At 33.2% G+C, this 22,942-nt stretch overlaps 1 protein-coding gene across 4 annotated transcripts; it reads left to right on the forward strand.

The window, feature by feature from the left end:
* The first annotated feature begins 747 nt into the window (after positions 1-747).
* Positions 748-22,231, forward strand: LOC111708387 (lateral signaling target protein 2 homolog). Of its 4 annotated transcripts, XM_023481743.1 has the most exons (19): positions 748-826; positions 1,085-1,184; positions 1,556-1,769; positions 2,578-2,677; positions 3,140-3,340; positions 13,262-13,344; positions 13,846-13,980; positions 14,670-14,797; positions 15,406-15,509; positions 17,134-17,257; positions 17,490-17,728; positions 17,897-17,998; positions 18,201-18,257; positions 18,848-19,222; positions 19,471-19,727; positions 20,165-20,645; positions 21,228-21,398; positions 21,643-21,710; positions 22,031-22,231. In XM_023481743.1, exons 6-19 carry the CDS (start codon positions 13,277-13,279, stop codon positions 22,119-22,121), a joined length of 2,400 nt encoding a protein of 799 aa, XP_023337511.1. In that variant the 5' UTR covers positions 748-826; positions 1,085-1,184; positions 1,556-1,769; positions 2,578-2,677; positions 3,140-3,340; positions 13,262-13,276; the 3' UTR covers positions 22,122-22,231. The 4 variants fall into 4 exon arrangements, with proteins under 4 accessions (XP_023337511.1, XP_023337512.1, XP_023337510.1 ...); XM_023481744.1 differs by lacking the exons at positions 748-826; positions 1,085-1,184; positions 1,556-1,769; positions 3,140-3,340 and adding an exon at positions 9,379-9,459 and having other exon boundaries at positions 2,665-2,677; XM_023481742.1 differs by lacking the exons at positions 748-826; positions 1,085-1,184; positions 1,556-1,769; positions 2,578-2,677; positions 3,140-3,340 and adding an exon at positions 11,353-11,444.
* Positions 22,232-22,942: the final 711 nt, after the last annotated feature.

Genomic DNA, 22,942 nt, shown 5'->3' on the forward strand with positions numbered 1-22,942 from the left:
CTTACGGATTAGAGGAGTTCCTGAATATTATTCTACCGTTCCTGGAGGATTAGAAGAGTTCTTGAATTTCATTATATTGGTCCCAAAGAATTAGTACCAATAGTACAATTTTACCGTTCCGCAAGGAAAAAGGAGATCCTGAATTGTCTACTGTTGGTAAATAATTGGTGGAGTTACTGCATATATCATTCCGCCGGTCGGCAGTCCTAAAGGAAAAGTGGCATTCCTGAAATAAAATGTTGTTCTTTAACCCCTTTTGGTTCCTTCGGAACAGGGAAAATTTGTCGATACCAATAATCTGTTCCAAAAGGATTCTATTTATTTTTTGATCATATTACCCTATTTTGTTCAAAAAAGTTTGCTTTACCACGTTGGAATCTGGAGTAAGCGAGAATTTACTCTACGAGTCTTATCAATAAAAGCACATTGTTTAATTGAACTTTTAACACTCTTTCCTAGAAACAAAATCCTAATCTTGAGACAAATCCTAGCTTTATTACCGCGCTTTCTGTGATACACTAAATCGGTGCAAGCTGTAGGCAACAATTTTTTAGATGTGAATCATAATATACTTTATGCAATCAGGTAAACAGACAAAACTGTGTGTCACAATTATAACACACTAAAGGCCTTCCATTCATATGTATTAAATTAACTACGGACAAGGATACAATTTACATTGTACATTGAACACAAGTTATATATTTTTTTATCCCCGCATTATTTTTTTTTTGAACAGTTAAATTTTTTCAGACAAGATGTCTGGAGCTGTTGCTAAGATTGCTAAACCTGTCATGAGAGGTCATCATGTTAATGCTATTAAGAAGTAAGACATTTTTTATTTGGAAAATCATTTTTTTGGGTCTTTTTATCAAAAGCTTTTCTTTTTAAAAACATGATTGCATCCAATTTTATGTTGTTATTTTAAGCTTGAATTTCTGATGATCAAATTTAAATTATGGATATTTATTTTTAGCATTTTCTTTGTTTTTACTGGTTTTTTTCGGGTCCTTTTCAGAGTTGTCAAACATTATTATTATTTTTATTATTATTTTTTTCAAAATTCCGAATACCCCTATTTTAGGAATCTGATTATTGCCACTGGTGTTTCCATTATTACCTCTGCAGCTTGGTACTTCAGTGTTAACAAACCAAGGAAGGATAACTATGCTAATTTCTACAAGGTGAGGGGAAACAAATTAAACACCAGGATAAAAATTGAAAATTTCAAATATTCTAGCACTTAAGAATGATAGCTTATTTAGCTACATTTATTTTCCAAAAAATTTCGCGAATTTTTCCTCTTCGATTAGCGTATTTTCCAATTTTTTGAAAACTTTTCGGAAATATTTTTACCTGGCAAAAACCTTCCCTGAGGTTATATAATTTTCCACTCAAAAAAAAATTTGGCTGGATCGCTTTTCTGTTGGTTTGTCATGTTTTAGGAATAAACTAAATTTTTAGATAGTTACCAAAATGACCATGTACGAATTTTTGGAGAGAGAAAAATGTTAACAACTTTATTCCAAATATGAAATTTAAATGATTTTTCTAGAACTACGACGCTGAGGCAGAGTTCCAGCGGATGAAGGCCCTGGGTGTATTCCAGTCCGTTGCCGTCATAGAGGAGAAGGCCGAGGAGTAGAATGTTTAACTTTTGATTAAATTATGTAGAATTATAGATTAAATATTTCAGACAAGATGTCTGGAGCTGTTGCTAAGATTGCTAAACCTGTCATGAGAGGTCATCATGTCAATGCTATTAAAAAGTAAGTTAAATTGTTTATAAATAAGCCCCCCCCCCCTTTCTCTATCAAATATATATAATGAATGATTATTGATGATACTTCTAGGGGCGGATACAGGATTTAAGTGAGTGGGTGCTAGATTTATTTGGGAACAAAAAAATCCAGATTTAGGAACAACAAAAAGACGTGCCGCTGGCGAAAATTTTTTTAAAGATAGATATTTTTCCTGTTTTGCACCAGGTTTTCTTTCCCTTAAGTGCTATTGAGAAACTATTCTGAAATCTCAGGGGGGTGCGAAGGTCCTGCCGCCCCCCCCCCCTGTATTCGCCCCTGGATACTTCATAAATTGGAAGTTTCTGTTGATTGGTTTAAAGAATGAAACATTAACCCATTCAAAAGCTCTCTTCTATATTTATTTATTTAAAAGGGTACTACAACATAGTCTATTATGGCTCTGCGGTTTGATGAGAGCTTTACTCTGACTTCTACCAAACGATGGTTGATCATTTTATTTATTTATTACCCTTTGCTCGATTATAATAACTCAATCAAAAACGACGTTTGGTATGGGTCTTAGACGTTTTTAGTTAAGTAGCAAATGGCTCATCGAGGAAATGGCATGATGGTCCAGAGCAATTGAGAAAACGGGCACATGGCGTAGGGCCTTGAATCAGAGCGAGGAAAATATAGTTTTTGTGACATTGTATCTTAAGCAATGCATCATTTTTTTAAGGCAGTTCCAGTTAGACAATTTTTAAATTGTCTAAGAAGTATATAGTGAAAATGATGTCCAATCCTTTTATATTTTAGTTTCAATTTATTCTATCAGGAATCTAATAATTGCTACTGGTGTTTCCATTATTACCTCTGCAGCTTGGTACTTCAGTGTAAACAAACCAAGGAAGGATAACTATGCTAACTTCTACAAGGTGAGGGATAGACATTAAGTCAACATTTCATATCAACCACCTCTATTTTTTACATGTTTCAAAAAGTATTTAATTTCAACTAGCTTGAAAATATCTAAGAGCAAAAGGGCACATAGAAAAAATGGGAGAGGGAGTTATTGGTTAATGAAATTTATATTCCCAGTCTGAGGAAGTAAAAAGTTGCCTATTTTTTTTCTCAAATTTGATATTTTTTTACACCAAGCTGGTCCTATGCCGTTTGTTTCCGGCTTTCGTTGGAAAAACGGGCGTGAACTGTGGGTTGCCTTTCTTTTACACTACAAATATTAACAAAAATCAAATAAATCAATAAAAAAAAAATATTAACTAATTTTTCTGTTAATTTTCAGGCGTTTTCACGCAACAAATTTTTACAAAAATCAAGCATTTCATTTTTAAAAAAGAAAAAATTGTAACTTTATTCCAAATTTAGAATTTTTCTAGAACTACGACGCTGAGGCTGAGTTCCAGCGGATGAAGGCCCTGGGTGTATTCCAGTCCGTTGCCGTCATCGAGGAGAAGGCCGAAGAATAGATCAAGAACAAGATATACTGTTAGTTTTCAAGTAGTTGCACGTTCCGAGACAAGTTAATATTTCAGAAAGTTCAAAATGGCGGATTGGAGTTTCTGTCCAGGCTGATACAGGTAGGAAACTGTTTTTTATAGAATATAGATGAGCATAGATGGGACTGTAAGCTAAAATTACTTTATTTTTCGTCGTCGTTATTTAGTAATTTTAAAAAACCCGATTCTGAAAACGTATCCACCTAAAAGTACGATTTTGAACGTTGACTTTGCGCTCAAACTCAGGATTTACAGATCTTAAGAAAGTTTTATATGTCTCAAATGAATCCTAAAGAATTTGTCCACAACACTGCATACTCAGTTCAACTACCTTACATAGCCGGTCTGTCCCTTTAAAACCATAATCTGATCACTAATGTGGAAGATATTGTGATTTTTTATTTCTGTGAATTTCTACATGGTTTGGTATAAGCAAGAAATCAGCAAATCACTTTTGCCAAGAAACTACAAATAAAAATAAATAGCTGAAATAAACAAAAACATGGATTGGGTATCTAATTCTAGCGAGATCAGACAACGATTTTAACGCCGTTGTAAATCTGGAATTGCCATCTTTCCCATGGAGAGTCAAATGAGATTACGCTTACAGACCCTTTAGACTAGCGCTAGCAGCGTATTTAAAGGGATTGTTAATCTATTTTGAAAATATCTGTGTATAAGTAGCTTGGAACCTGTCTTTGCCTGAAAACTAAGTTTTCCCTGTAAACGTCGACCCAATTCAATTGAGAACTTTTACAATAGCCGAGTTTTAATCAAAATTTAATGCATTGATAAAAATTTAATGTTTTTTGAACTGTTACTGGAAATCTCATCGAAAACCCCTTAATCTCTCTTCTTTCAAAATGTAAATTTTTTTGGCATAAAATCATTTGATTTTCAGATCAAGTGTGACTTTAGATCAAGTTTGAATTTTGATTGTTAATGCTGAAATGATGTTATATAAATTTATTGGCATAGGATCACTTTTTCAAATTATTGCATGTTTTCCCTGCCTGCCTTGTAATGGTGAACAGTCAATATCCGGCGTGAACTAGATGTATGCAGTATCCATGACAGATCCTCCGGGTACATTTACAATGTTGTTTTAAATATGTTTAATGTGGAAAATACTTGAATGGTAAGAACTAAATACAATTGCAAAGGAAGTTTTTTTGAATGGCCTTTTATTTAATAAAAAAAAGCATGTCCGATTCACAACTGCACTCTTGAAACTTTAATTTGATCAATAGTTGCAATATTAAGTCGTTTTTTTTTTTACTTGACAGGTGTTAAATTCTGTTAAATTCTGCATTGTTTCTGAAGAAAAATATTGAGCATATCACCGTTTTACAGAAACTGAAAATGAAAACATTTAATCTCGTTTATAAATGATCGGACAGTTGAGAATCGGACATGCTATTATATCAATAGAGGGTCACTTAAAGTTATTTACAGTTCCTTTTTGAATCGATTGGCATACATTTCCTATCTGTTGGTAAAATGATTATTTCAAACGTGATTGCCAGGAAAATCGTTTAGGTCGACGCTAGATTATTATAGATAAAAAAACTCAGATAAATTCATAATTTTTATATGGTTTATCCTTTTCCCTGTCATTTCTTGGCGTACACTCCCTTTAAATGAAGGGGTGGGGGCAATGTTAAATGGAATATAACATTGAAAATTTGTTATCGTCTAATGTTACTAATACATCTTGAGGATTCGGTTTTTCTATGAATTCTTTGAATTTTGCAACACAAATGAGATTGGAATTAAGATTATATTGTTAAAGCGATATTTAAAGAATATTCTTCATAGGATTTCACATATATATCATTATTTAATGAACCATGATGGAAACTTTTCCTGGTGTGAGAGGGGGGGTACATTGTTATTATAGTAGAGGGGGGCTACATACTGTGGTTAGATTTAACGGTGGGAAATAATCTCATGGAACAAGGAACAATAAGTAAATCTCAAGCTCGGACAAAATATACTTCTTGGTTTTGCAGATGAATTATTAATTTCAGATTTTCAGGGGTAAATAAAGCAAATGTCACTTTAAAATAAAAAATGTTTAAAACCACACGAGTTATTTATTAAGAATATGTTATAATATAAAGTCAATTTACCTCTTGAAAGTTCTGTGGATGGAATTTCAAATGACCCTCTATGCAAAAAGATGGCAATTTCTGATTCACAACGGTACCCGTAATAAAGCTTTATCTATTCGAGTAAATATTATGACAACCATGTTTATCTTTTTATTTTAACAAGCTGAAGGACCCGGCGTTTCCCGTGGAAAAAATAATTTTGAAAAAAAAATTGAGAATAAAAATTATTGGATTTTTTTAGCCTATAACACCCATGAGTGTCCACAAAAAAATCAGCCCAATCGGTCCAGCCGTTTGGCCGCCTATACGCGCAACATCTATGTGAATGTCTTGTTTTATTATATAGATTGTGATTTTCCTCAAAAGTGACTTTCGCATTTCTTTTGAAAGAAGATATACATGCATTATCAGAATTACACACTTTAAACCCTAAAAACGACAATATCTTTCATATTTTTAATCAGAAAATGTTTCAAGGGGTTCTGTTGTGAATCAGGCATTGCCATCATTATATGGAGAGTCACTTGAAATTACGCTTACAGTCCCTTTAAGATGAGAATTCCCGTGAAGTATAATGTAATCAATATAAATCCCTGGTTCTGTGTTTTCTCCGTACCATCCATCCAACCGTAGAATATATCTATCTATTTAAACACAAATTATTACTCAGATGGTGGGACTCGTGGGACAGAACTAACAAATGTTTTGCACATGTTATATCTTATTATTCGTGTCTTCGATCCATTTTATTTTAATGATGATCTGGTAGATACGAGTTATAAATTCAATCCTGCTAACAGGGGCGAAAACAAGGACTTCAGGGGGGGTTAGTCCACTATACACGAGTTCCAAATTCAATCCTGCTAACAGGGGCGAAAACAAGGACTTCAGGGGGNTTTGCTTAAAACAGTTTTCTTAATCGATTCAGTACGAAGACGACAAAAAGAACAACTTGCGGTATTACGCGCATGTAAATAAACACGTAAAGTAAACCTCGATTCAAATGATATTGGAACGTATTCAGTTTTCACGTATTTGATCGTATATATCTTACGGACGAAAACAAGCCAGTTTTCGGTGAATCTGCATTTGAACAACGCCGTTTGAACTATTGATCGTTTGAACTATTGTTCATTCGGTAATTTCCTTGAGAACGAGTTTTGGACCCCCTTTTATCAATTTTGTACATGGTTATCATTGGTCTTGTGGCCACATCGCCCGGCCCTCTAGCCTGTCCTATAGCCGCGGCGCTTGGCCCCTTGTCCTAGCCGCAGCGCTCGGCCCCTTAGCCTGTCCTAGCCGCAGCGCTCGGGCCAGAAATTGTCTTAACCGAACCTAACCCTAAAATAATAAAAAATAAATAAAAATAATTTTGATGAAAGCATGTATAAAAGTGATACGAGGGGGGGGGTTGAACTGTGGAGAAATAAAAGAAATGCGATAGCTAAAATACTGAAAAGAAACTGATACAAATTTCATTTCAATGGCTTTCCTTCAATTTTCTTTATCTCTCCTATTGCTTATGAAACAGTAAATTTAGGAGGAAAGTCCGTTGAATAACAAAAAATAAGAATCTCAGTTTGATCCCGGGATTAACAATACTTCAGTTTTGACCTCATAGCGCTTTGTGTAACAATGTGGCGTTTCTTCAGACAACAAAATTTGTTTACTGAAAGTGAAAAGAATGGGGGGGGGAAGGGTAGCTAATATTGATATTGCAATTATTGGCTTTATTTTTATAAATATTACATTGTCGGTACATTGTAAATGCGGGAAATTGAAGTACCTTTTTATTAGATTAGGTTTGATAGGTTGAAGACATCTTGTATAAAGGTTCACAGGGGTCATTGGTATACGTAAGCTTGCGTAACAGGGAGGAGAAGATTTGAGTAAGGGAAGTTGGATCCATGCGTAAGATGGATCGAAGAAATTGCGTAAGAATGAATACAAGATTTTATGGAAACTGTAGAAATACTGGCGGATACGGATTCACATGATGACGGCAGGAAAATTAAGATTGGATGATATTGTAGTTGAACTAATAACAGAAAATAGAATTACTTCTGGTGTATATTTTTCAGAATTACCCTCCCCTTCTGATGGGAGGGGGGGGGGGAGTTAGACACTAAATGACAACTTTTTCATTCTTTTTGATACTGTTCACCGCTGAGACACTTTGGAGAGTCATTTCCTTTAAAAAAGTTGATTTATTTAAATCTGAGAGATATTTCTTATAAGAATTAATTGATCCTTTAAATCGGAGACACATTTCTAATAAAAGCAAAATGATCCTTTATATCGGAGAAACATTTCTTTAAAAAACTAATGGATCCTTTATATCGAAGAGAAATTTCTATTAAAAACAAATTGATTCTTTATATCGGAGAGACATTTCTTATAAAAACAAATTTATCCTTTACATCGGAGAGACATTTCTTATATAAACAAATTAATCCTTTACATCGGAGAGACATTTCTTATAAAAACAAATTAATCCTTTACATCGGAGAGACATTTCTTATAAAAACAAATTAATCCTTTACATCGGAGAGACATTTCTTATAAAAACAAATTAATCCGTTATATCGGAGAGACATTTCTTATAAAAACAAATTAATCCTTTATATCGGAGACACATTTCTTATCAAAATGATACTTTATATCGCGTAGAGACATTTCTTTTAAAAACTAATTGATCCTTTATATCGGAGAGACATTTCTTATAAAAACAAATTAATCCTTTATATCGGAGAGACATTTTTTATAAAAACTAATTAATCCTTTATATTGGAGACACATTTCTTATCAAATTTATTCTTTATATCGGAGAGACATTTCTTATTAAAACAAATTAATTCTTTATATCGGAGACACATTTCTTATCAAATTGATACTTCATATCGGAGAGACATTTCTTTATCACTTCTCTGTCCAATGTTCTCGAAATTTATGACAACTTGTACAAACTCTGATAAGTAATTATATTGGTCCGTCTTATCTGTTGTTATAAGGTGTAACTTGTATTTGTAAGGAAAGGGGGGGGGCGGGTGAGTAGAATAAAAAATCAATACAATAGAACAAGACATTCGTATATATATATATATGTTGCAAATAGCCGGCCAAATGGCTGGACTGATAGGGCTGAAATTTGTTGTGGACACTCATGGGTGGCCGGGAGTGTTGTAGTCTAAAAAAATTCTAATTTTTTTCAAATTTTTTTTATCCACGGGCAACGCTGGGCTATCCAGCTAGTATTCTATATTTTTATTTTCTTGCAATGCCCAAAGACTTACTAAAAGAACTCCACTTAGTACTGCTGCTAAAAATCCAGTGGTTAGTAGAGTGGGGGAAAGCGAAGATAATGATATATCCCAGATAAGCAGTAAACCATGTTAACAATAATATTCTCAAGTCTAGAACTTTTCTATCTTTATTCTGTATTTCAGTCTTGAATATACTTAATCTATGTGTGAGAGTTGCCTAACAGTGTTTTTTAGTCTTTATTCTCAATCGTGAATCATTGCTTGGCAATAAAGAAAGAAGAGTGTTGACCCTAATATTTTTTTCAAGAATTTAAAACTTAACTCAAAAAAAATTGAAAAAAATTGTTTTAAAAAATATTGTAAGTAATTTTTGGTTAATTCCCCTGTATTCCCCTGTAATACAGCAGGCTCCTAGTCGGTACTCGGTATACTAGTCAGCCGTTAGATACCGTAGCTTATACACACAATAATACGCAAATATAGCATAACCTTGAGGCGTACTTTCAGCTTCACTAGAATACTCAAGCTAGAAAGCAAAAAGAAATATTTTAGTTTTCTAGGACAATGATTTCACCCAGTTCTGTGAATAAAAAACAAAGATGTGACGTAAATGCAAAATGTACAAAATATGTGTTAAATGTGAGTTCTTGCAGCTTTTTTCTCTTTGTTCCTGCTTATATTAAACATATGCAACAATGCACTAGCTAGAAGTGATACATAGATAAACTTGTGAATTTTGTAGAAAAAAAAAATTTAAATATGGTTGAATCATTGATAAAATAAAATGGTGAAATTACAGATGTCCGACTGACAAAAATACTAGGTAATACATTAATGTTTTCATGTCAAATAAGACTTTAGGTAAATTCCTAGAGAACGTTTTCTTGACATCCCCCCCCCCTCCTATCAATTTTGTACATTGATCTCGTATGTAACACATGAATATAATTGGTCATGTGGCCGCAGCGCCCGCCCCCTAGCCTGTCCTCGCCGCGGCGCTCGGCCCTGAAATTGTCCTAACCTAACCCTAAAATAATATAATATGAAAATAATAATAATTTTGCTAAAAAAAATAAATGGTCATGTACAAAGTTGATAGGATGGGGGGGGTCCATAAATCTTTCTCTAGGNTGAAAAACTTAAACCTGATTGAAAAGAGTTTTACGTGAACGTGTTTTATTTTTTCCTATTTTTCGGTAGGGAAATGTTTTTTTTTTTAATTACGTCTACATTTTATATACTTTATTTATGTGTGAACAAAATGATACTTTCATCACTAGTATTGACAATGTTGTGTTTCCATATAGATGTTTTGCATCGTTAATTGGGATTCACTCAAACAGTTAATTTTAGAAACTGGAATTAATACTTTCTAGACAGGCATCCGAATCAGGATATTAACAAATCACGAAATGAGATTTGTATCAACTTTTGATATTAACTTCGTTTTAATTTTATGCGTGTATTGGGAGCTTTAAGCATTGACAAAGAAATTAAAACTAAAAAATCAGAATTATAACAAAGAATATCTTTAAGAAATTAATTGTCTTTTGAAATCCCTTGATTTGATACTTAGAATCTAAAACATAATGAAAAAGAATAGTTTCTTTTAAAACCCTTTTTAAATATTTAAATATGAATGTTTTATGTACGATAAAAATGAAATATTTGTTAGCATGGAGACTGAAATTAAATAGACCTTGATTTTGTGAGGAAAGTCACGAAAACTTTGGTGTCAGCATTTTTTTAGCAAAAAAGTGCTTTTTCATTTTTTTACGAAGAGAGAGCGGGTTGGCCCAACAGCTGCTCTGGAGCATGGGTCAGCCCGCAGACTGCGCCGACCTACATCGCAAATACACGCTACTCCGCTTCTTCTCTTTCTGCTTCACTTTCCTCTTCCTTGTTCAGTTACAGAGACACTCTCATCAAATTTAGAGATTTATACTTCGACTCCAATTTATGTGATAGTTTCTATTAAAAAAATGAATACGTGCCTCAAACTCTGATTTTCAATTGTCTTTTTATTAGTAACTTTACTTTAAACTTATGATATTATAAACTGTTAATTATTTGATCTATCAAAATTTTTAGTTAACTTTCCAAGTTCTACGACATCAGGTTGCGAAGATATAATGATTTTATTAGGAGTAATGTGATCAGTTTTTTAAGAAGTTTTTTTCGCTGGGTTTTTTAATAGTCATGAATTTATTTTTTTAAAGATTATGTAACTGTAAGAATTTATAAGATTATGTAATTGATTCTTTTAAGATAACGTAAGACAACGAATACGATCAAGTTACAAGAGTGCGAGAGAACACAAAAATTTTCTTTTCTTTTCATACCTTGTCAAGAATATCATTTTTTCCCATTATACAGATTCAATTTTGAAAAGAACAAAGAAGGGAAAGTCCTAGAGCAACTTTTTTCTTACAATAAAGTGACAAAAGTAGGATACTTTGAAATAAACACCTCCCTCTCCAAATAAAAAATAAACTTATGAAAGCTGATTCCTAAAGTTGTAAAAGCTGATTTTAAGCTCACACATATTCAATCCATATAATCCTAAAGTATAAGATTAGAATAATTTTCAACCTTGGTTTTGAATCTATTAAACGAGGTTCTAGAATTCAAACGTCTGAGAATAATTTCCGGCACTTTTAAAGCTTCAGGACTTAGGTTTTTTATTAGATAATATTCTTGGTCTGTTAATAGAAAATATTTGCACTTACACTTGCTAAATTAAGTTTTTTATAAAAAAGATTTATAAAAATGGTTTTGAGATACAGAGATTTAAAACTCATAACAAAGGTAGTCAACTATTTTTCAATTATGTGAATTCAAAATAAGAAGGAATCTAAAACTTTAAAATATTTTTTTAAAATCCCAATTCTGGCAAACGCTACAGATATCTAAATATTACAATATTTTGAGATCAANGTTAAGACATAGGGATCTAGCACATGTCAGAAAATGCGCAAACTAGTTAGAATAAAAACTTCTCTACAGGTTGCATTGTCGGGTTGCGCACTTTTCTTTAGATAACAATACATCCCAAAATCGGAAATGATTTAAGTGGCTCTTAATGAGTGACATAGTCGATTAATTCCTAGGAACGTACACAGAATTTGTTCATTTCATTCATTTCTTAATACGCCCCTGTGCCCATAATAACTGTTGTAACTTCATCTAAAAACAGTGATCAGGAATTAGTCGTTTTTCTATCCAAATTCATTTCATTATTCGTTCTTTGCTTTAAAATTGAACGCATTCATAAATTTGTCTATACATTGTCTATTTTGAGCGTATTCGTTTTTGCGTCGTGTTCTGTATATCATAAAACTGGTTTTACTAGTTCAGATAACTTCAAAAGTCAAAAAGAAATTATGAGATCTGATTTTATTATAAAACTTGACATGCAGACTTGTTTATTTCACTTAGTAAGTTGATGTTCACGCTTCAAATACAGTTAAGATTGCTTGAACGTCGTCTTCAAGTCAACAGTTGTTTAGGTCTCACTAAAATTTGCAGATAACGATTGCTTGAACGTCGTCTTCAAGTCCACAGTTGTTTAGGTCTCACTGTAAAATTTGCAGATAAGATTGCTTGAACGTCGTCTTCAAGTCCACAGTTGTTTAGGTCTCACAGTAAAATTTGCAGATAAGATTGCTTGAATGTCGTCTTCATAGTCTACATTGGTTTGGGTCTTGTTGAAAAAAATAGTTCGCAAGTAATCGTGATATAAGGTTCTGTGTCTTCACATTCATTATAATAATGTTTCTTGTTTTCTCAATTTCACAATTTGCATATGTTAAAAACAATGAACTAAGAATAACATGTTTTACGAGCACTATTCTCTATTTAATTATCGTTAAACTTGGGTTTTTACAGCCGGAACATATTAAATATAACTTACCGAGATTTTTGGGGACAAATTATTATAGTTGGGGAATCTTGAAGTAGTTTTAACCAAGGGTGTAAGTAAACAGATGGACTAGGGTTGGGGGTGGGGTTAACTTATCGTTCAAATTCAGTAATCTAAAATCAGTATCAGTCGTACAGTCAACCAGCATACAACTAAATTTAAGGAAGTACAGGTTGTTAATACAGTGTAATTTGTGAACTTTTCGATAATATAGATAGTCACGCTTCTTCATTGAAGTTGGCATTGTCAACTTGGTTCGCGGAAATTGATTTTAATTGTTAAATCTAATTAATTAAGTTAAAACGGTTGTTCACCTTTAGAAATAGAAGAGATATACTAAAAGATATTAGATTCTATTGAATTGAATCAGATAAAGTTAAATCGTAATTTTCCATGATTTTATCAGTGTTTGGTAAGTTACGTAATATTCCTGTTTTTGCACAACTGTTGCTGCTTGTCACTGGTTGCAAATTTTTGCTCATTCAAGTATAGCTTTTTCTAAATATAAAAAAAGCTAATGTTCATGGGCTAAAGATTGTCATTAGCAAAAAAAAGCGTCAAACCTTTAATTGCGAAATGATGACGTGCGTACAACTTAATCATTTCGAGATTTGGATACCTCAGAATTTTCAAACTATTTAGGACTCTGTTGAGTATGATCAGTATACGGAAATATATATTTTCTGACAATGAATATGTTTAGGACCCTCTGTTGAGTATGATCAGTATACGGAAATGGCTGTACAAGCCACGCAGAGACGATAAATCATTATTTGCCAAGTTTTGGTGAGTTCTTTTATTAATTTTTTTATTCTGAAAAATTGAGTTCCGCAGCGCTCGGCCCAAATTATTGGCTGCATAGTTAGGGTCTAGTGCTTCGGCCAGAGTGGCTAAACAGCAAATAAAGTTGCCAAAGAGTATAAGAAATTTTGGTGTTGTTTGTAACTGGCAACTGTATTTAAGATAAAAGTGAATATTATATGAAGTATTTTTTTAATTAATGAATAAAGGGGATGGGAGGGGGGGGGGGTCAATTAAAAGACTTTTTTGGAAAATTTTTTTTGTTGAGAGGAAACATCATATGCATAGTAAAAGTTATTTCACAGAAACTATATAGATATATCACGCATACGTTATTTTGATTGATAACACAAATGTAATTGATAACACCAAACCAATGCTTGCTTATACACGTTTCATGCCGTCGCGTCGTATGCACAATAAATTTAGATTACACGGTATTGACACTCGATTTTAAATAACCTTCTTGTTATTATTAATATCAAGGTATGCGGATGATAATCTGAACCGGGTGGCCGCCGAATTAGACTCCTTCGACGGCCGAAAGGATCCTGAAAGATGTGCTTCTCTTGTTTCCAGACTTCGGTCTTGTCAAGACAAACTGCTCAATATCTGCAACAGGTATATATATATATAAAGTTGTCATCTCTGTTTGTCTGTTTGTTTGTCCAATCATAACTCAGGAACCCCTGGACCATTTTGCCTCAAAGTTTGATTGGGGAAATGTCTTAGCTTGGTTTGGAGATTCTAAGTTAAGTGGGGGAAAAAGTAACTCAAGGGCAACGCTGGGTTCCATATATAAGAGTATATTTTTAAGATTAACAACGGGAGGGGATTTGGTCTTAAAGTGAAATACTACACTAGGTTATAACTGTTGGGAACCATGATTGTAAGAAATGATTTTGATTAATTTTGTACAGTCGTCTCTGAAGTCGCACAATTTCTGGGTAACTTTATGTTTTTAATTTTTTTCTCGCTAAAACGACTGGACAAATTGCATTTTTTTTTATTAGCGTACTTAAATTTTCTTTCACGCATATTTTAAACATTCACAAAATATATTTAACTAGCTTGGGAACCACGCGTTGTTTAGTTAAGACATAGGTATTCCCACTGATTACCCGCCCTTTGTCGTAAATTACGATTTTAGCTATTTTTTCCGTTAAAAGTTGACCCACTCAAGTTAGAATCTCAAAACCAAGCTAAGAACATTCCCTTGGCTCTCCAAGTAAGTTTTCTGCAAAATAAAGGTAACATTTTAATATTTAAAAATTTCATTACATATATTTTATATTCGGACGATTTTTCAGAATGCTGGACGAGTTGGAACAATTGGATGGACGAGCAAACAGGGAGTTCCGTGTCAAGTTCCCGGACGAAATTGTGACAGAAAATCTTGGCGGTCAACTCTGGTTCGGCGCAGAATGCCTAGCAGCAGGTACAGGCTTACCCACAAAGGATGTGACTGTAAAGCCGATCTGAAACTCTCAAGATGTGTTGATCCCAAGGGATTCATGAAAATAAAGAAACAGACAGTATAAATTCGGTACATTTGTTATTTGTCGATCCTTTTATTTAGAACTATGTGAAACACAATAGATTTTTTCAACTTTTGATCAAAATTTTGACTCTTAACTCCCTGATGTTTACATTGCAACCCTGAAACTAGGGTCGGAATGTCAAATTGCAACCCTAGGGATGCAATCTAACTGATAGGGAATTTTTATGCCAAAAAGTTGCAGATTTACTAGTTCGAAACATGAATAAGATTTGATTTCTAAACCCAAAAATATGTGTTACAAAACTAAATAGATTTTACGGGAATGTAATATCTCCTCCTATATTTATTTCATTGTCTCTCTGTAATTAGGAGATAAATAGTTTCTAGTGAGTCTCAATCACTGTATTGAGAAACATAAATGATTTTCAATTTTTATTGATTTGATTTGAAGGAGGAAAGAAAAATTTACTATTTGAAGCTATTTTTTTTATTTTATGAAGATATTTCCCAGACTTTTCCATTCTTAACACGATTAATTTATTAAGGATCGAGTATAATGCAGAAGGAGTTCGAGTCTGTCCAGATGAGACCCCTGGCCAAGGCCGTCACCAAAACCCTGGAGAAGGTCAGAGGTCTTATACGAGAACAGGTAAACTAGAAACCATGTTTTCATATCATATTTCGTTCTCATAAGATACAGAGCGTCCCATATCATATTGGACTATCTCTTAAGATTTAACGCCAAAATACACACATAATACTCGAAAAACGTAGTAATTTCTGCATGCAAGTTTAAATGATTCATTCTTTTTAAACTTTCCGATTAGTCCCGAAAATTGCAATTTTAAGTAAAGCTTAACTATCTATTATTTTGTTAAGATAGGAAAACTAGAAATATGTGTTTTATAAAGAGATTCTTTTCACGTTTCTCATGCGATATTTCGTTCTTATAAGATAGGAAAACTAGATATATCTGTTTATAAAGGGATTCTTTTCACGTTTCTCATGCGATATTTCGTTCTTATAAGATAGGAAAACTAGATATATCTGTTTATAAAGGGATTCTTTTCACGTTTCTCATGCGATATTTCGTTCTTATAAGATAGGAATATATCTGTTTATAAAGGGATTCTTTTCACGTTTCTCATGCGATATTTCGTTCTTATAAGATAGGAAAACTAGATATATCTGTTTATAAAGGGACTATTTACTATAAAATATATTTATTGCTAACAATACATATAACAATTATTATGTTACATTAAGTGTTTTGTTAAGTGTTTTGGGTATTATTCCAAGCTAGTTAAAAAAGTATTTAAAGTAAATTGATGAGAAAGAAAATGGCGGCGACTTGTTACATTTTTGCAAAAAATATCCTTAAATGGTGGATCGAAAAATATTAGTATCATGAACAAATAATTGATAACATGAGTTTCTAGTTTATTCTTCTCAAGTTTCCAGCAAAATAAAATTTTGCATTCAATGTCACTGTTCTTCTATCTTTTATTTATACCGATTGAAAATACGAGTCATTTCAGGTTAAAAAGACGGGAATTGACATGATTTAGTTTATTATTATTATTTGTTCATTCTAACTAAAATATTTTCGTCTACGATGCGCCTCATTACAGAATTGAACGCCAAAAACACAACCCCCTCCCCCCCATTAAATATCCTAGTTGTGCCTCTATTTTAGTTTGTTTATAACTATCTAAAATATAATTATCAGAATTGTCTCTTATCACTATTATCTAGTTTCCTATCTGCCAANTGTAATGATCTAAGATAAAAAAACAACTTGTACATGTGACCAAACTTGTACAATGTACATGTATGTATGTTACGCACAATATTCTGCGCTCCCATTACTGCTTCGTCGTTAGTACTTCCTACTATACAGCAGCCAATATGAGGGTTGGGACAAGAGTCTTATGTTTTTATTCATAAATATCCAATTTACACTTCAATTGTCTCTTTTAGTTGCTAAAAATATTTGTTCTATTTCTAGAGCCTTTCACTTTTAAAATTTTGACACAAAACATGTAATTTTAAATTATGTTTTGATCCATTTTATCAGGATAGGTTGTTAGTAACACACGTAAATTGTGTACATCTTTTTAGTGTTTTTTCCCCCTCTGATTCAATTTTATTCTCTTTAAATGGTTAAAATTGAGGGATAATCCGAATTTTTAGAGTTGGCCCGGTTAAACAAATTTAGAAAGTTTTTAAAGAAGTTTTTTCAATTAATTTTCCTAATATTTTGTTATTTTCAGTGTCTATCCCCGACCCCTCAGTACACAGAGCAAATCCACGAAACTCTCAAGATCTTTGACAGATTATTTGCAGAGTTTGAGTTCAGCTACGTCTCCTGTATGGTTCATGTTAAAACTATTAAAGGTAAAACATGATTTTTCTCATTTGATGGGTTGGAGGGGGGGGGGGGGTTAAAAATGTGATTTGCAGATTTTTTAATATCTTTATTTTGATTTGATTTGATTTGATTTGATTTGATTTGATTTGATTTGATTTGATTTGATTTGATTTGATTTGATTTGATTTGATTTGATTTGATTTGATTTGATTAGTTTTGATAATTAATTTTACAGTTCATATATTTTTATTTGTCTAGAATATGAGATTCACCAGGATGTGATCTGCCTGTTCTCTGAGACCCTGCAGAGATCGTTGAAGAACCAGCTGGTCACACAGGACATGGTCGATCAGTTCGATCCCAGTCTCATGTTCGCCATCCCCCGCCTAGCGATCGTCTGCGGCCTCTTGATATTCCCGAATGGTCCTTTGAACGTAGATCGGGAATACGCGGATTTTCCGGAACTTTTCCGTCCTTTTAAGAATTTATTGCGGAAGGTAAGTTATAAAATAGGACTTTTTCAAACTAAAGGTAGAAAAAACTGAGCTTGTCACAAACTTAAAAGTGAATCTTTTAAAAATCATTTTAGATCTTTTTTAATAAATTTAACTTAGAATTTGATTTTTTGTATGTCTGATTTAATTTGAGAAGAAAAAATATTTTAGATCCGTGAATTACTGTGGACCCTCAGCCCTGCTGAGTTCTATGTTCTTGAAAGATTGCTCTGCCAGCTTGAGGAACCTGATAACCTAGAGATGAAACTTCAGGAATAAAACAACTTTTTAACAAAACTTTTTTTAACATTTGTTTTTAAAATTTTAATTTTTAACAAAATGGTATAAAATCAAATGGAACATCAAATAGAATCCTACAGACATAAAAATTTGTTTATAAAGATAGATATGGACTCATTTCAAATTAAACTTTCTTTTCTATAAATTTTTAACAAAATAATGGCTTTATAACTAGACGGCGCAGAGAGATTTAAACGAGAAATTAAGAATATCTGAAAATCAGGAAACCCAGGTAAAGACACTAAAAAGTTTTTATTTTATTTTATTTTTCATTGAATGTTTACCATCAAAAATTCACAGAATATATTCTTACTGAAACGTGAAAATATGTAAACCTTGTAAATTGCAAATTAAGCCTTAATTCTGGCTGTTTTAAATCTGACAAATATCTTATGCGCTTAAATCTGTAAATAAAAAAAAATCCGCAAGTTGCTTTTTTATTCTTCCATTAAATCCGCGAAAATTGAACTTCTAAACTTTTTAAAATATGTGTAATTTGTATGTGCAATATAAGGGATTTTTTTAGATTTTTTTTAGTGCTATTATAGGTGAATTTTTGTGTTCGCTGTTCTGTCTTGTAATTGGATATTTTAAAATGGGAGTTAACTTTAGTATTTAAGAAGATGTTGATACAATTATACAGTGAATTCATCTAATTTTGTAAGCACGACGTTGTTTTGACAACTTTTTAAAAAAAGGAAGACATTTTATTTTCTAGTTGACGTTTTTCATTGTAGAACGTGCTGTTCTACCGTTTTAGCAGGATTGTTATTAGCTGAATTCAAATTTTTTTGTACCTTTTCGTTAAATTTTCATTTTCAGGAAAGTCAGGCTGCCCTATTGGACGCTAAGCTGTGCTCTGTGTCCAGTATCCCCTGTATCTGTGATACCAATACCTCTGTTAACTGTGATTCTTCCACCACCCATCCTTCCCAGGCGGACTTGGATTCTTCGCGGGAATCTGACGCGGCATCCGGGTCTCCCATCCAGGAATGCGCAAGGGCAAGTTCTGACGCAAAATGCGCAGAATCTTCCGAGGATTTAGTTAGATCTATCTTAGAGGACATAATTAATGCGAGTACAAATTCAAATAGAGGAAGAAGGAAAGAAAGAAGTAAGAAGGAGGAAGATGAATTAGATAAAACATCGGGTTCTTTAGAAAATAAATCATCAAATACTCCGTCTTTAGTTAAACAGGTAAAGTGAAGAAAATGTGTTCACACACTAAACTTAATAACTTCTAGGGAAAGTTTTGTTATGGATCTCGGGGTTGAATTTGAATGGGACAAGCAAACCTTTTTTACTTAGGTCTTTTTTTACGGAAAAATTTACAATAATTTTTATAGAGCAAATTGTTTTAGGATATTTTCTATTTTTTAACCAGCACATAATCTTTGTGATATCATTATTAATGTTTATTTATTTGTACAATATTTGATATTTAGGCTGTTGTTGAGATAGACTGCAGTGGGCCTGATATTACCGTATCTCCCGTCAAAGAAAGAAAGGAACGGGGGTTTCGAGTCCTGGAGTCAGGATCTACTAAAAAAGGACTTAAACGCCGGGGGGCGAAGCGCTATCACAAAACCTGGAAGGACGCGCGGGCGCGGTTCAAATCTAGTGAGGATTTGATACACAGGCTGTATGTTTGTATCAGTGGTGCTGCAGATCAGCTTCAGACCAATTTTGCAGGGGATTTCAGGTCAGTACGCAACTAAAAGGGAAAATTGAAATGAATTATAGTTATGTTACCAGAACACTGGAATAGGAAGAAATTGAAGGACGCTAACAGTTGTACTAGTAATTAATTAAATCACGTGTTAAATTTGTCTGTTTACACTCCTGATTTTCTGAGTCTTGTCTTTGGACCATTGAAAGTCAAAACTTGAGTCTAAAAGTCGCTTTCCAGAGTTTTCTGGTTCTCACTGTATAAATCGATCGTTCCTATTTATTCTAATAACCAAGCTAAATACCAGAGATGTAGTCAAGGGGGCTATCGGGGCTAAGCTCCCCCTGGACCAGATGTTCAGGCTCCAACGGGTGGTGAGCCTTTAAAAGGGTACCGTTGTGAATCGAACAAGCCACTTTTTATAATTAGAGTAACTCTCCCTGGACAATCCCTATAATTTTATTGTTTAGACATATCCTGAAGTACGTGTTCACGATGAACAGTACACAAGAGGAGGAGGAGGAGGAGGAGAATGAGGAAGGAAGAATCAGGGTTGAGGATGAAGGACAGGATAGAGAGGTATCCGAGAGTTTAAGTGACAGTGAACAGGATAGTCTAGGAGAGGTAGATGAACTAGGAGAAGGTGCTGCTAGTTTACCTCCTGGAGTAGTTAGAACCCAGGTTCCTGGTTCCGAGTATGAATGCGGAGAAGATGCTCTCATGAATGAAACTGAGCAATCTTATCTTCGGAACTTTGCTCGTGAACCCGGAGTGAACGTAGATCCCGGACTAATCTCTACCTCCCCCCCTGCACTGGTAAATATGCCGGTATATGCTAGTAACCTGGACCAACATATTGATAGAGCTATGCTCATACAAGACAATACAGAGGAGAACTTCTATCAACCTGAACCTACTCTACTCACTATAGCTTCAGGCGCTCCGCCGCAGGTATTGATTTTTGCCTTTTGTCTGCCTCAGATACTTATTTTCGCCTTTCGATACTTGTATTCGCCTTAGATACTTGTATTTGTCTTAGATACACGTATTCGCCTTAGAAACTTGTATTCGCCTTAGATGCTTATATCCGCCTTAGATGCTTATATCCGCCTTAGGTGCTTATATCCGCCTCAGATATTGACTCAAGTTCTTGTCTCTTTCCCCTCACCCTGTTAGAAAATTACTTCTTGTCTCAAGTAATTTATTCAAGGTTGGGATTCGATGAAATACAATTTTAAAGACAGCTGTCGAATGAAATAATTCCTGCATTAAAAATCGTTATTTTGTTAATTATTCAACTTAAGATTTTAGATATTTGGCTATCTAAGGTTTACTAGGTTTTTTTATCAATAGGAGTAGGGGAGGGGTGTTTTTTTTACTAAATTGGGAAGGAGAAAAAATGACCTTCAATTCAAAAAAAAGAAACCCCTTTTTTATTCTTCACCATAGAAAGTTGTTCTGTTGTTTTAATATGACGAAGGATGATGTCGACCAAGAAGAGTTACACATGAGTTAATATTGTTTGTTTATGAGGAGGAGCAGGAGATAGGTCCTAACCCAGGAGTAGAAAGCCCGCCCCCCTGGATACCGGACTCCATGGCCCCTCTGTGCATGGGGTGTGGCGCAGGGTTTTCTCTGGTCAAGCGTCGACATCACTGTAGATCTTGTGGAAGGGTTTTCTGTCAAAGATGTTCTCCTAATCAGGTAGATTTCACCGTTTCATGTACTGAGTAGGCTCCGCTGGATCTTGGATCCTTGATATTATCCAAAATGTAAAAATAACTATTATCCAAACAAAAATCTCAAATGTTGTTCATACATCGCCAATATTAAAACCGATTTTATACTTCATTTTTTCCAAAATCAGGTCCTTCAAGTTTGAAATTCACTTCAACTCTTTTTTTTCATGACATTGAAAATTTATATTTTGACGCTGAATTTGTTACAGGTTCCTCTGCCAAGATATGGAATGGAAAGTCCTGTCAGAGTGTGCAACAGATGCTATATTTACTATATGTAAGTTCTAATTTTATCATTTATCTTTTTAATAAGGGCTTAAAAGGTATGCACCCGCCGTCATCCCCATTCTTGGATATTGTAAAGAAAGAAAAAAGAAATCTGCTCACCCTACATTGTAAAATTACGACCCAAATAAAAATAACCTCCCCCCCCTTTAAAAAAAACTTTGATGAAAATTATTATTGCGAAGTTTTCACAAGTTGTTATTTTGCTTAAACGTTTTTTAAAGTAAAATTTTATTGATTTGTCTTGTTTTGATTTTAATGGGGTTTTTTTTGGTTTTTTTATGAATATTTTTTATGTTTGTTTTTGTTTAGGAACCCATACGAAGAGAGAACTGTACATGCTTACCACGTGTACAATGGTACTGGCCACGGTAGCTGGGGGTACAACAGCCTTATTTCATAGTACAAGCCCTATGTACAGTGTACATGACTGAATTGACGCAAAAGCCTGGAAATATACTCTAGTTTTGCATAATTATTATTTAATATTTGCATGAATGTGTTTGCATAGCATAGTTAGAAAATTATCTCTTTAAAGCATTCCTTCCATAATATGTAAAATATACTTTTTTCCAATGCATAAAAATATTTCTCACAAGTTTACATTTCATGACATGATTGTTTTGTTTAATTATGATAAATTACTTAAATTCAATTTGTGATGTTGAAGGCATTTTTGTTGCAAAATTTTGAAGTTATTTTCGATAGTTTATTATTATTATGATCTTAATTATTTGATGTAGATTTATCATTCGGAGAAAATATAATATTTAGATTATCGTACTAATTATTTGTTGCAAGTTTTTATTTTATAAAACTTTAAAAAATTAAGAGTTTAGGATTTGTTGGATCCGCTCTATACCATTTTAGTCATTTATTAACTATTGAAAATACTGTACATACTAGCATGGGAACCCAGCTTTGCCTGTGAAAGTCAACCCATTCAGCATAGAATTTTAAAACAGACTAACACATGAACACAGAGATACTACTGAAAATATACATTTAAATGAAGATATTACATTTTAACAGATATATCGATTTATCTTTCTGAAGAAAAAACGCTTCATCTTTTTTGAATACTGTTCATTTTAGAACATCATTCTTACTATAAAAAAAATGTTTATTATGTTTTTTAATTATAGATATTAAACATTATCTTTTTCGGGAACTAATGACAGAATGAGAAGGTAAAATTTTTTAAAATATTACTCGAGTCTTTGT

The sequence above is a fragment of the Eurytemora carolleeae genome, unplaced genomic scaffold (genome assembly GCF_000591075.1).
Source record: "Eurytemora carolleeae unplaced genomic scaffold, Eaff_2.0 scaffold20, whole genome shotgun sequence".
In the NCBI taxonomy this organism is placed as follows: domain Eukaryota; kingdom Metazoa; phylum Arthropoda; class Copepoda; order Calanoida; family Temoridae; genus Eurytemora; species Eurytemora carolleeae.